Here is a 13,471-nt window from a genome sequence, read left to right on the forward strand (position 1 = left end):
AAGGAATAATGATTGTATTAATAATCAGAACTACTTTTCCTTGGAGAGCCATAAAGTAAATCATATATTCTGCCCTTGATGGTTGAACTTTCAGACGTTGGAAAATACACCATATTGATGTTACTCTCCATTACAATAATGTGATTCATCATCATTTCTAGCACAACTATAGCTGGAAGAGTAGTCTTGAATTTGATCACATGGTCCAGTAATATGCTCGTCGCAGAAATCAATAAAAATATGCCATTTCAGTAGGAAACTCAAACCGCAAAGAACAATATAAATTTCCCCTTTGAAGTGTGTTCTCTAGCTAAAGTAAATATCTATTTTGGTATGCCCTTTTCTCCTTTTCTCCTTTTCAACTTCAATGGCAGCAAAAAATCAATGGTAGACAACACACCATGCAATTTAGAATCAGATTTCATGTAGTTGAGATATATCATAGGGTTTCTCAATAAAAGTGAAGCAAAAAACTTGAAATGCCAGAGGAAAATAGAAGTATATGGCGTTTACATAACTATATCATTTGGGAACATGCTGATGTCAAATCTATTCATTGACAGCAACCACTATCATTTGATCTGTTCAAGTTTCAAAATTACTTTATATTAGTGTGAGTGTGTCACACTGAACTTAATATATCGTCATGCCCCTTGTTATGGTAATATAATGTGATACAAAGAGCTAATACAAAATGATTCAAATTCTCCTTAATACCGAACATGCAGAAGACATTTTGGCCAAGCAGAAAGATCCAAGGGTTATACATCTCTTATGCTTTCTTCTGCAAATGAGTTTAATTTGTAGATAACCTAGTTCACATACTCTGACTGTTCCTATCCTTGTGGAAAACCATTGGCTACTTACCTTTAAACTTATTATATAACGAAAAACCACATTACTTGCCTGAATTTTCTTTAAATGCCTAGCATGCCAATATTCAACAAATTTCGCAATAATATGGGTTGTGTAATCAAGAACTATGCAAGCTTTCAGATTCTTATCACCAGATGTCAAACAACATCAACTTTTTAACCAAGACAATGTATCAGGTTATCAAAGCAAAAAATATATTGGAGTTCTTTTCTCGCAATTAATGGTCAAATTTCATGAAAGTGGAATGCATAAACAAGAACCACTCTTCCTGCACTGCCTATTCATATGTGCATTCTATGAGAGAACAGCCATCATCAAATATGCAAAATCCTTATCTTGCACCACACCTTACAGTCTAACATATTCACTATGAGTCTGCGAAGCATCTTAAAAGATTAATCTTTAAAAGAATCGGTGCAAAGCCAAAACTGATACCGAAAACATGAAAGAAAGAAACAATACCACCTCGACATTTATACATAGCAAATCAAGTTGATTACATACAGAGTTATTTTGTAACTAAACTGTACAGACCCTGTGATAAAAGCCATCCGAAGAAATATACCTACGCAATTATTTACCATAACCATGACCATAAAATTGCCTTGACATACCAATTCTCAGTGACATAGCCGATCAGCCATCAGATCTTGTCCACTTTATCTGCCTTCAGCACTGGATTCGCCTTCGCTATCGCAGCCTGCGCAGCTACCCTGTAATCAAAGTCACAATTATGCTTATCAGAATACCGATGAACTGAGCAAAGCACCTCCCCGCATCGGCATTTGAACCCCATCAACCCGACTTTCTTGTTGCAAAAGCCGCATCTATTAGTGGGTTTCTTCGGTGGCACAGGAGATTCCCCAGATGAAGCACCCTCCTCTACCAAATCACCAACTTTAACACCCCCACCAACTCCCCCAGCCTTCTCCTCAACCTCCTTCGCCTCGACGGCCAGGGAAGTCGTCAGGGACTCGATTGAGGCCTTGGATTTGCTCAAGAAGTGATCTCTGTAGCATTTTGAGCAGAGATTGTTGGTGGCGGCGCTTCCAAAGAAGCCGCAACTGTTGGCACAAAGGATTGGGAGGTTGGGGGTTTGGAACTCCGTCTCCTCGGCCTGCTTCTTTTGCCTCTCCTGCTCCATCTCCGATCTGGAGATCAAATCCTTCTTTTCTTGTTCCTAAACCACGAATCAAACCAACCCTAAGAGTCCAATAATTGTAGGCCGGAATCGACCATCAGAGGATCCAAACAAGATTTCTCCTTCTAATAAAGAGATCAAGAGAAAGAAGAGCGAGAGATCGAAATAGCGAAATCTTCGCTCGGAGAAAGGGCGAAGGATTTAACGAACCTTATCGTGTAGAATTATTTTTCCTTTGATTAGTTTCCTCTTTCTTCTTTCTTGGGAAGGAATTATACGTAGATCGAACGGTTGGGATTGTTTGCCCTCCTTCGAAGACGCTCCAGATTGCGCCTTCTTGCGAGTTTGGTCACCTGCCCGCTGCCCGTCGCTAGCAGAAGCTTTCTTCACGAAAAAAAAAAGTCGGTTCACGTCACCACTGTGAATATAAGAAAACAATCAACAAGCATCTATGTCTCAATGACCCAACTGCACCCAGTTTGTTTTCTCAAGTCCTTCTCTTTCATCATACCAACAACCTCCCTTAATTCCTCAATCTCATTACTTCTACCATTAATGTTTGCCCCTAAAGCTTGTAATTCTCGCGCCACCGCTCTCGCTACGTCGATGTTTTTGTGAATCAAACATGCACTGAGAAGTGTAGACCATGCAACCGAGTTTGCGGCCATCGGCATGTTACAGAGCAGGTCGTAAGCTTCTCTTAGCATTCCAGCTCTGCCAAGCATATCAATTACACAAATGTAGTGATCTAACTTCACCTTGATGCCGTACTTTTCGCTCATTGAGTTGAAATAGTTCAGTCCTTCACTGATCAAACCACCATGGCTGCAGTTGGTAAGTATAGCAACGAAAGTATTACAATTATAGATGTTCAAGTCTAGTGCTTTCTCTGCAATCTCCAAAGCTTTTCTGCTGCACCCATTTTGCCCAAGACCTTGGATCACAGCATTCCACGATATGACGTCCTTGTTAGGCATTTCATCAAACACTTGCTCCAATTCATTGTTCAGACCACAGCTTGCATACATGCTAACTAGGGAGTTGCAGACAAAGGTGTTGCTATTGTAAAAACCATTCTTCACAATGTATGCATGCATCTGTCTTCCAAATTCCAGCAAGGTTAGTGTAGCACAAGCAGTTAAGGTGATAGTGTAGGTTGACGAATTGGGTTTCGTGTCTCCTTCGGATTCAAGCAAGGAGAGAAAGAGCATTACAGTTTCTTCTCCGCGACCACCTTCCAATAAGCCCAACATCATGATGTTCCACGAGAGGGTGTCCTTCTCTCTCATTGCTTTGAAGAGTTTGAGAGCTTTATCTACCAACAGCTGGTGCGTGTAGCCATCCATCATAGTGTTCCAAGAGCCCACATCCTTCCACCTCATTCTGCTAAACAACAGTTCAGCATCGACCAAGTTGCCCAATTTGGCATGTATGTCAATTAGAGAGTTCTGAACAAAGATAGCTTCTTTCCTTTCTACATCCAAGAGCTTTACTATCATAGAGTGGGTCTGCCTTGCTAGAGAGAGAGATCTGATGCAACCACTGGCCTTGAGCAATGTACTGAAGGTATACGAATTTGGTATTATTCCCGACGCAAAGAAATCACCGTAGAGCGTAGAGAAGAGCTCAAAAGCTTCATAAGGATTGTTATTTTGAGCATAACAAGAAATCATCGCAGTCCACGTGAACACATTCTGAACGCCAGAGGGAATGGAATTGAAGATTTGACGTGCTCTCGTGACCAAATTGAACCTTGAAAAGCCAGTGATCAGTGAGGTATAGGATGTTGCATTCTTCTGAGGCATTTGGCCGAACAATTGAAGGGCAGAATCTAACCGACCTGTATCCACTAGGACTGAGAGCATCGCGTTCCAAGATACTTGGTTCTTGTGGGGCATTTCTTCGAACAGTCTCGTTGCCTTCTCTACTTCTCCAATTCTGCCATATTGTGTGATCATCATGGTCACGGATGCTTTAGGCGAACTTGGGAACTTGGGTTTCGATGTGTAGTTGAAGAGCTTTGCAATCTTTCGCGCGCCTACGCGATCTCTAGTGGCTGGCATTGGGATGTTATCCTTCGCATCAACCAATTTATTTGTTTGTTTCCAGTTTGTGAGTTCCGAAGAAATAATACCGCATTAATCGGCTCCAAGCAGAAGCGATATATATAACTTCTTTAGATTAACTTCTTCTTCTCTTTGTATTTCTCAAAAAAAATAATAAAAATAAAATAAAAGGTTTAACAATTCGCTGAACTGTAACCCAAAAAAATATAGATTCTGATTAACAAAAAAAGATATATAAAATGACCATTTTATCTTTAATCTTTTTTCTTTTATACTTTTTAAAATAAGAGAATTTATCTTTAGAGACTCTAAAATTAGTTGCATCCAGTCGTATGACCTTTTTCTAATAAAAATAAATAATATAACGAGCAGCTAATGAAAAGGATATTTCAAATGTTGTATACAATTAAGGTGGTTAATATATAATGAAAAATAAATAAAAGATAATATGCCAGAATGAGCAATAGTTTGAAAGGTCTAATAATTCTATCTTCTTCGTTTTTTTTCTCCAAAGTGTAAATATAATGATTCTAAAATATATATTTTTATCAGGTATATAATGATAAGGATACAAAGCTTTACAATTCTGTACTAATTTAATTGGACGTATTATCCAGACAGTATAAGTAGGCATATTCTCTCTTCCTCTGACCTTTTAGCGAAACAGATATTTTGGCACGTGCTCTCTTTTTATCATCTCTCTCAAAGTTCAACACAGAGTTCCAACGTTTACTTCGTAATTTTCTATACCCTTTAATCCTCAACATCCAAACATGGCGTACTGCTTCAGCGCCGGCTACCACTAAGACTCACCTTATTGACCATGGAGTCAATTGATATGCAAATGCAAGCAGAAGCAGCGTATACTCAAGACAATTGAAACCCATTCAGACACAAGCATTACAGGAATGTGACAACAAACATACATACCACCTATGTTCTAAAATTCCACCCAAACAAAGAAAAGACAAACAACTTAACATGAAAAGGAAAAGAAATACTCCGGATAAGAAATTTGCCACAAGCATAGTCAATGAAATATATACATTTTGTGGGTTTTCTTGTCAATTACTTGCAATAGGTTGCAACAGTGAGCAAGATTACTGAGGATTTTGGTCAATTTTGTGATGCTGAATTACGATAATTCTCATTTGCGGTAGGGCAGGTCAATAAGATCCATGGTTGGACTGTCCGAATGCATATCCATGGACGAGTCATTTGAGTTCAGAGAGTTGGACTCTCGGTTGTGGCTGGCTGAGTTGAATTCATGGTCCCTATCTGCATTTCCAGTGGGCAGAGCACCATTTGCAAAATACCCACCTCCCTGTGCTACTTGATAAGGCTGCAGACTTCTGCGAACAGGACTGGATAGGGCATTTGAGAAAACTGAGTTTCTAGACTGATCGGAATGGTTGACTCTGGAAGCTACTCCTACGGCTGCCTGCCCAAATAAACCAGATGAAGGCTGATTGCTTGGGTTTGTAAACTGCATTGCAGATTGCGTCTGGTTAGGGAGATGCAATATTGGGGAAACTGTTGCATCATCTCCTCCATATTCAATCTCACTCTGCAACAGTGAATAGATATCGCACAGATCAGACTAACAGCATACCAACAAAAGATGTCCAGATTTATTATTTATCTTGATTGGGGGGTGGGGGTGGAAGGTAGCAGAGTTTGATATACAGAAAGCACCTAAGAGGCAGCTAGAAGAATAATAGCCCCCAACTTAAAGAATATTATGATGTTATCATACTCTTCTTTCCTCTAACTGCATGCTAAAAATCTCTGATAATTAACCTAATCTATAAATAGTTATTCTCATAATGTCCTAGAATGCTTATGTTTTACTTTGATTGGTCTAAAAATTCTTATAATCATACATTAACTGCAATTATGCTGAATCAGTTTGGAAATTTCTATGACAAACTAAATCAAAGCATGCAAAAGGTTGACAAAAGATCCAGCAGCCCAGAAAGAACCACTATCATCCATGATTAGATGGACTCCTACTATGTTTTGGCAACACCACTAATTCAACATGTGGCATCTCAAATTCCACAGTTCTATGTTTGTTAAATGTAACAACGAAGGCCAACCAACAACAAAATGCTGTCAGTGAAAAGGAAGCCATTATTACAGAACCTGTATATGAGCAACTATATCTGTTACAGTCACCCTTGACTCTTCCTCATGTTGCCTTAAGATCCACTGATAGAGCTTTTCCTGCATAAACCCATTACAAGTAAGGAACATGATAAGTATATGATCAGACAGTTTAAGCAATAATCACATAAACAAAACAAATTGAAAGCAGCGGAGGACTTGGATGAGAAAGAAAAAAAAAATGAAACAGCAGTCAAATGATACAAATGTCTCAATATTGGACCTCTTGTTGATATTTCACATGTTGATAAGTAACATCTAGATGCTAAACATATACGCTAACCTAGACAAAGGGACATGTGATAAAGCAATATCATAACTATGAGTCATTTAATCCATTGTCCACAAACTCATCGAGTCAAGTGAAAACTTGGAGTTGATTCGACTTGATGGAAAATCAAGTTGATTCGATGAAAAACTCGGTCTAAGAATCACAAATTTGATCAACCTTGTCAAGCATTCTAAACTCGAATAGAGTTTTAAGCAATTCGGCGAGTAATGAAATCGATGCATTTACATACCACATTAGTATCTGCACTCTTGCATCTTCAAAATCGCTTGTAAAATAAATAGTTGTACTAAATAATAGTGCCTTTGTTAACTAGGTAAATGAATTTTTTATGCTTTATATTTACTTTAGACATTAGTAATCTTAGATATTTCTTGAATATATATATATACACACACACACACACACATTATGATCAAGTTTTCATACTCAAGACTTAACGAGTACCCGGTCAAGTCTTCAGCTTGACTCCACTCATTTCACTTCTGGGTTGAGTTGAGATATTGAGTTTTTGTAGACTGGTCTAATCTACAAATGGTTATTGTGCCACTGATCATTCAAAATATTTATCCAACAAGAAACAGCTTGCTTGATATCCATCTAGTTCTTTACAAGTAACATAGATGATATCTATTAATCTATGTGAAATCATGCTTCGATTTTCGACAAACAAAACAAACCAAATCCAATTAAATAAACTTCCTAAATGTAAGGTAATAGACCTTTCCTCAGCATTCATCATTTGCTTGCATCTAGCTATATCCATAGTGTAACTGAAGATTCTGGAATTTTGTTCACTTAAAGTGGTTGTAGGACAACATGCACCATGTGGTTGTGGGTTCAAGTTGCAGAACCTCTTCAGAAATAGGGATAAGGGAGTATACACCTTGCCCTCCACAAACTTGTGCACTGAGACAGACTTTTACTTCCTGTTTGACATTTCATAGCAGATATGTAACCAACCCTCTTGCTTTCGAGAAACCAAGATATAAGCACTTAACCTGAAAAAGGAATCTAGGAAGATGTTGGTTTTGACATAATGATGCTGGCTTAACTTTCCTAAGTTCAGAAGAAGGGACTGAAACTTTGCCCTCTACCACTATTACTCAACTGCAACAAATGCCAATCCACTGCTTAATAAGATTAATAAGAATACATACAGTGAGATATTAGTAGAATATCTACATAGAGTAAGGATAAGGGAACTGCCTAGGCAAATGAATACTTGGCTAAGAATGCATCCCAACCGTAAAACAGAAGCAGCCCCAACATTAACACGGAAGAGAAAACAAACCATCCATCGAAGAAAACCTTATGCAAAACAGAACCAGAACAAAAGTAAATAAATAAATAAATAAAATGCAATCTTTGATCCACAAAATCAATCATCAACCCAGAAACATCCATAATCGATCTTCTATATAGGAAAAACTCAAATTTCACCCAAGAAAAAAGCACCCACATCAATCTACGAAAAGGAAATAACCAAAAAGACCAGAACAAGAAACAAAGAATCGGACAGAGGCAAAAGAGACGAACCAACGCGTGGCGCTCTCCGGCCTGGAAGGAGAGCTTTTGCTGGCTCATGGATTGCGAATAAAGCTGCGACAGCGAGTTCGCGGCGCCGCAAAAGGTCGAGTACAGCGTCCGATCCACCTCATCGAGCCGAGTCGCGTCCGATTTCCGCTTCCTCGCCATGGATTCTTCGACGAATAAAGAGGTCGATTCCTGAAGCGATCGATCGATCGATTTGAAACCCTAAAAGAGAAGAAAAGGGGGTCAATGGAATGGCCAGTGTTCTCTTCCGTGCTTTCTATTTAACCCCAATACGTTACACAAACGCCAAAGCTAAAGAAAGACGGAGAGAGAGAGAGAGAGAGAGAGAGAGAGAGGCGAGTGGGACTGCGCGCCTATTTCGACCGCGGACACGGAAGGGAGGCGCACGTTTACACGTGGTTTTTATTCTTCCGTGTGACCGCATATAAAGATCCGAATTTTCTATGAGTGCTACTAAATCTGCCGTCCGATCTTATCATGAACGGTTGATTTAGGAACCGCAAGTGGAGTTTTATATGCCGACTTTTCGGGATGGTGTCACTCGTTACACGTAAGCTTAACTGCTGAGCTCGGTCCTGCCAATCTTGCCGTCCGTTGGATTGTGTTCTAGTTATCGGACGGTTCAGATTATGTTTCCTTTATTATGGCCAGCCAGATGCAGGGATTTCTTACAATCAGCGCTGCAGAGAATCCTCTCTAATGGATCTCTCCAGCATCTTCCTATTTTCTTACAATCAGCTTCTTCCAGTTCCAGGTAATGCTAATCATGCATCGAGAGCGAGATCCGAGGCACTCTGGACGGTGCAGTGGCGCCGGAACCGTCACTTAACCCGATGCGATGTTGCTCGCGCTTTTTCACGTGCTTATTACGATTTAGACCCCATCTGTTCATTATTCGTAATTAGACCCCTATATATTTCCATTAAATTTCAGAAAATACCCTGAGTAACATTTATTCGAGTATTTTCAAAACAGACCCTAAGTGGGGTATTATTTGCGATTTAATGTATTTTGCAGGGTCGATTTAGATATATGTTTACGGGCATCACCCGCGGTTCGATTCGCAGCATCTACTGTTCTCGTCCGTCCGCTTCTTTTCTAGGGTTTGCTCCCCCAACCCGTTCTCGAAGAGGGCGAGGGGATCGATCGACGGAGAAATCGATCGGTGGAAATCTTTCAGGGAGAGGATTCGGATGGAGATCGCGCGAACTCGGAAGCGGCCGCGGCTGACGTGGGACGCCGCGCCTCCGGAACGAGAGGTCCGCTCGTCTACCGGTGCTGTTAGGGTTAGGGCTTCTTAGGGTTTGGGATTTGGGTGGCGGAATTAAGGATGGGGGAAGCTGGGTTTAAGGGCTTTTGTTGTCTTGGATTCTTAATTTGGTCTCTCTACAATGGCTCTCTCTCTCTCTCTCCCGTGGATTATGTTGTAGGCCGGTCGCTTCGAGACGGCTCCGGCTGCGAGGGGTGCTGCGTCGCCTCCGTGGAGGGACGACGATCGAGAGGGTCACTACGTCTTCGATTTCGGAGAGAATCTAACACCTCGATGTAAGGTTTCTTGTTTGGTTTGATTTACTTATTGCCTTTGATTAGGAAAAGGAAAAAAAAGAAGCATCAAACTAGGTTTTAATTCCATTAAGAAATCTACTTTTTATGGTATTTATGTCGGAGACCTTAACCTTCTTATGCTGCTGATGCTTAATTTCCAAGATGAAGTTGATTTAAGAGTTGTTTCCCTACGAGTGCCAAATATGTCGGTTATCACAATGCAAATTTTTCTTAGCCGTGTATGCATGCTTTAACAGGAGTTTTGAGTTTTAGAACGTCCTGTCTAATGTTTCCATATATCGTAAGCTTCTAAATATCTTCTTCTCGTGCCATGCAGATAAAATTCTCAGCAAGATGGGGGAAGGTGCTGTTAATGCTTTAAACTCTTTCTGTCCCGTCTTTGTTTATCATTCTTTTCGTGTGTTGCAAGGTGTTAAAATTGCAGGTACTTTTGGTCGTGTTTTGGAATGTTGGGATCGTGAAACACGTGAGTATGTGGCTATTAAAGTGGTTCGGAGCATACGCAAATACAGGGATGCTGCAATGATGGAGATTGATGTTCTAAATCGTCTTGGAAGATATGATAGATATGAATCACAGTATGTTTTGCATCAAAATGCATTATACTTGAAATGGCATTCCCTTCATGTCACTTACTTTATCTTTCCTCTTCGTCTTATTCAGTTGTGTTCAAATTAGAAGGTGGTTTGACTACCGTAATCACATCTGCATTGTAAGTACACTTTGCATTTGTGATTTCTCTGTCATTAACTTTGTGATTTCTCGTGGGCCTAGGCCATTATCGTCTTGTTCTTCTTCTATGTTCGTTTCCTAAGTAGTACAGTATTTACTTCCGTTAAACGACATATTTTTGGGCTCATTTAATTGGTAATGACTGAGTCATTTATAGAGCGAATCTTCTTATATTTGTTGATTAGGAGGATTTGGAAGAGAACTTTATTTGGGATTGGTAAACTAATGGCTGTTAATGTTTGATATGATTTCCTCTTTAATGGTTGGTATTAGTACTGGAAAACTAAATTGAGTATTTTCTTTGAATGGACTTCGATGATGTTATCAGGTCTTTGAGAAGCTTGGACCGAGCTTGTATGATTTTCTAAAGAGAAATAAGTACTACCCGTTCCCTCTGGAACTTGTGCGGGAGTTCGGACGTCAACTATTGGAATCTGTAGCATGTGTGTTCATCACTATTGTTTGATTTTGTTCTCTGCATCATGATTCTCAATTACTCTTATAGTCGTAGATTTGGGTTTTTAGTTATAAAGGACAGGCTTGACATTTTGTCTTCTTCTTTCGATCTAACATAGATATGCATGAGTTACACCTTATTCACACCGATCTGAAGCCAGAAAACATTCTTCTTGTGTCTTCTGAATACATAAAGGTTCCAAGCTGCAAGGTACCTTATCTAATTTAATTTCTAGAAATCGTGTAAATTTATCGCATCTGGTATATGGTCTAAGCAGTTGTCATCAATGATCACTTGGGGTTGTACAGAGGAATTCACAAGATGAGATGCACTTCAAGTGCTTGCCAAAGTCAAGTGCGATAAAGTTGATTGATTTTGGCAGCACTGCCTTTGATAATCAGGATCATAGCTCAATTGTTTCTACAAGGCATTACAGGGCACCTGAAATAATCTTAGGTAAATTGGTTTTCTTGATGGTGTTCCTCTCTCTCTCTTGTCTGAGATGCAGGTTATCCATGTCAAAGGAAAGATTTAATGGGATTTAATTTATATCTTGGACGGCACTTTTGTCTCAATAATCTATACGTCTACAAAACTCTTAAGAGTCTTGAGAGATTAGGATTCCTTGATTTTCTAAGTAAAAGACAAAGGAAGCAGTTATAGAAGAGTTTTCTCTTTTATTTACCATTTTGTGGGTGAGATTGTTATTGCCTGTTTCTTGTGCTATTCTAACTAGAATTGTTAGGACTCCGCAAAAACTTGAAACATAGTTTCCAACAATCTCTGCTCTACTAATTACAGAGAAATTGATAGGAGATGGTAGATTATGGGGCATCAAGTGTCCTTTGTGCTAACTAATCCATCGGAGCAAATGAATAATTTAATTCTCTATGTTGATGTGCTTGTATGGCTAATTGAAACTTGAATAAGCAGGCAAGTGAGCCTTAATATATGCGAGATGGCTTGATACTATATTTTTGAAACTTGATTAGTTAAATCAAGTTTGTCCTTCATACTTTATTATCATGTTTATCTAAAATTTTGTTACTGATGTCTTGACTGTTAGTATCATTATTACTGAATCTTTTCATATCAGGTTTGGGCTGGAGTTATCCTTGTGATATTTGGAGCGTTGGTTGCATCCTTGTTGAGCTATGCTCGGTTAGTTACTGATGTCTTGTTCAGCTTGTTGGCCATATGTATTCACTGTAAGTGCTTTGCATCTTTCTATGAGATTTTCTAACTTGACTTTTAACTGCAGGGGGAAGCATTGTTTCAGACACATGAAAACTTGGAGCATTTAGCCATGATGGAGAGGGTTTTGGGGCCATTGCCAGAACATATGATAAGGAAAGCTAGGTGTGATTTTATATTTCCTTAAAAGATAAACTATAGATATGTGCATTTGGGAAAATCACATATGTACCCATTTACTTGATTTGCCGGTTCTTATTATTTCAATAATCCTTTTATAGTATCTTAATTTTACTCTCATTTAGAGCATCTATCCAACATGCAGTTCCTCTGCATTGAAATATTTTAGACGAGGGACACGGTTAAATTGGCCTGAAGGTGCTGTGTCAAGAGAAAGCATTAGGGCTGTGAGGAAGCTAGATCGTCTTAAGGTTCGAATATTATTTTTTGTGCTACTTTATTTATGTTGTTTATTAGTCTGTTGGTGACTTTGGTCGTAACATATCATGGTCCCAGTTCTCTACGTCGAGATTGTACTTTTGCATGATTATGCCATATTGGTATTTCCTTTGTTGCCTTTAAACTAGGTTTTGTATCCAATTGGCATTCAACCAAAGTCGTAAACATTTTGGTACTCAGCCTGTGGAAATTTTCTTAGACTACTTTGTGCTGTGTTTATTATATTTGTGATCTCAGGACTTGGTTTCTCGGCATGTCAGCCATTCAAGTGGCTCCTTAGCCGACTTAATACATGGTCTTCTGAGATTCGAACCATCTGAGCGCCTCACTGCAAGGGAAGCTCTAAACCATCCGTTCTTCAAAGTTCCAACATGAGCATTATGCAAATTCCAAATCTTCTGAGCAGAAGGCTACTAACACGAGTTGGGAAACCTTTGACCATATATTTTACCAAAAGTTTCTGTAAACTAAGCAATCCTTGTGATGATGGCATTAATAATATATGCTGTTTCCCATGTATTGTATCGTAAATTAGCTTTATTGTTGATGTGTGAACAAGTAAGTTACTCGGAAGGCAGTTAGACATGTGAAGAATGGTTCCATTCTCCATGTCATGTTGCAATTTGATCAACTGCTGATTTGGTGTTTGGATTATGTGATTTTCACTAAAATTATGGATGGTTATCAGTGTTTGTTGTACAAGCTTCTCATTATCTTAAGCAGAACAATATAACCAGGTAATCTTTATTTCTTTATCCCTAATTTGATAGTCATTCTGACCTGTAAATGCATAAATTATAGAAGATTCCTGCCATTACAAACAGTTTATTTCTTACTTCTGATTGAAATGTCAACCTAACATGTGATTGGAGTGGCCATCACAGTTGCTTACAAATGTAAATAACTGCAAATAAAATGAGTTTTAGAGTCAAGCAAGAGATGAGATTGCCGCCCTGATCCTCCTCTTA

The 13,471-nt window shown here is 39.1% G+C and overlaps 4 protein-coding genes across 6 annotated transcripts; 1 reads left to right on the forward strand and 3 right to left on the reverse strand.

Annotated features, from left to right (window-relative positions):
* Positions 1-1,324: 1,324 nt before the first annotated feature.
* On the reverse strand, positions 1,325-2,363 carry LOC140761061 (zinc finger A20 and AN1 domain-containing stress-associated protein 6-like). Its single transcript, XM_073098242.1, has 2 exons — positions 2,228-2,363; positions 1,325-2,056 (listed from the first exon to the last, which is right to left on the reverse strand). The coding sequence occupies exon 2, from the start codon at positions 2,018-2,020 to the stop codon at positions 1,520-1,522; it is 501 nt and encodes a 166-aa protein (XP_072954343.1). The 5' UTR covers positions 2,021-2,056; positions 2,228-2,363; the 3' UTR covers positions 1,325-1,519.
* Positions 2,364-2,466: 103 nt separating this feature from the next.
* Positions 2,467-4,200, reverse strand: LOC140761015 (pentatricopeptide repeat-containing protein ELI1, chloroplastic-like). The gene is made up of 2 exons (XM_073098178.1): positions 3,858-4,200; positions 2,467-3,769 (listed from the first exon to the last, which is right to left on the reverse strand). The coding sequence occupies exon 2, from the start codon at positions 3,688-3,690 to the stop codon at positions 2,467-2,469; it is 1,224 nt and encodes a 407-aa protein (XP_072954279.1). The 5' UTR covers positions 3,691-3,769; positions 3,858-4,200.
* A 747-nt stretch (positions 4,201-4,947) lies between these two features.
* On the reverse strand, positions 4,948-8,463 carry LOC140761133 (uncharacterized). The gene is made up of 3 exons (XM_073098336.1): positions 8,078-8,463; positions 6,229-6,309; positions 4,948-5,650 (listed from the first exon to the last, which is right to left on the reverse strand). The coding sequence occupies exons 1-3, from the start codon at positions 8,234-8,236 to the stop codon at positions 5,231-5,233; spliced, it is 660 nt and encodes a 219-aa protein (XP_072954437.1). The 5' UTR covers positions 8,237-8,463; the 3' UTR covers positions 4,948-5,230.
* A 666-nt stretch (positions 8,464-9,129) lies between these two features.
* Positions 9,130-13,205, forward strand: LOC140761562 (serine/threonine-protein kinase AFC3-like). Of its 3 annotated transcripts, XM_073098961.1 has the most exons (12): positions 9,133-9,354; positions 9,526-9,640; positions 9,978-10,004; positions 10,086-10,239; positions 10,325-10,373; positions 10,722-10,836; positions 10,969-11,060; positions 11,159-11,306; positions 11,947-12,011; positions 12,112-12,209; positions 12,370-12,475; positions 12,741-13,205. In XM_073098961.1, exons 1-12 carry the CDS (start codon positions 9,289-9,291, stop codon positions 12,876-12,878), a joined length of 1,173 nt encoding a protein of 390 aa, XP_072955062.1. In that variant the 5' UTR covers positions 9,133-9,288; the 3' UTR covers positions 12,879-13,205. The 3 variants fall into 3 exon arrangements, with proteins under 3 accessions (XP_072955053.1, XP_072955062.1, XP_072955069.1); XM_073098952.1 differs by having other exon boundaries at positions 9,130-9,354; positions 9,978-10,239; XM_073098968.1 differs by lacking the exons at positions 9,133-9,354; positions 9,526-9,640; positions 9,978-10,004; positions 10,722-10,836 and having other exon boundaries at positions 10,148-10,239.
* The last annotated feature ends 266 nt before the right edge of the window (positions 13,206-13,471 follow it).

The sequence above is a fragment of the Typha angustifolia genome, chromosome 1 (assembly GCF_048772165.1).
Source record: "Typha angustifolia cultivar Huaian chromosome 1, ASM4877216v1, whole genome shotgun sequence".
Taxonomy (NCBI): domain Eukaryota; kingdom Viridiplantae; phylum Streptophyta; class Magnoliopsida; order Poales; family Typhaceae; genus Typha; species Typha angustifolia.

Excerpts from the sequence above, each read along its gene's own strand:
- LOC140761061 (XM_073098242.1), bottom strand. The coding sequence starts at position 2,020 with ATGGAGCAGGAGAGGCAAAAGAAGCAGGCCGAGGAGACGGAGTTCCAA.
- LOC140761015 (XM_073098178.1), bottom strand. The coding sequence starts at position 3,690 with ATGATTTCTTGTTATGCTCAAAATAACAATCCTTATGAAGCTTTTGAG.
- LOC140761133 (XM_073098336.1), bottom strand. The coding sequence starts at position 8,236 with ATGGCGAGGAAGCGGAAATCGGACGCGACTCGGCTCGATGAGGTGGAT. Across the intron at positions 6,310-8,077 it reads CCGGAGAGCGCCACGCGTTG|GAAAAGCTCTATCAGTGGAT; the intron begins GTTCGTCTCTTT and ends GGGTTTATGCAG. Across the intron at positions 5,651-6,228 it reads ATATAGTTGCTCATATACAG|AGTGAGATTGAATATGGAGG; the intron begins GTTCTGTAATAA and ends TCACTGTTGCAG.
- LOC140761562 (XM_073098952.1), top strand. The coding sequence starts at position 9,289 with ATGGAGATCGCGCGAACTCGGAAGCGGCCGCGGCTGACGTGGGACGCC. Across the intron at positions 9,641-9,977 it reads AGAGAATCTAACACCTCGAT|ATAAAATTCTCAGCAAGATG; the intron begins GTAAGGTTTCTT and ends CGTGCCATGCAG. Across the intron at positions 11,307-11,946 it reads GGCACCTGAAATAATCTTAG|GTTTGGGCTGGAGTTATCCT; the intron begins GTAAATTGGTTT and ends TTTTCATATCAG.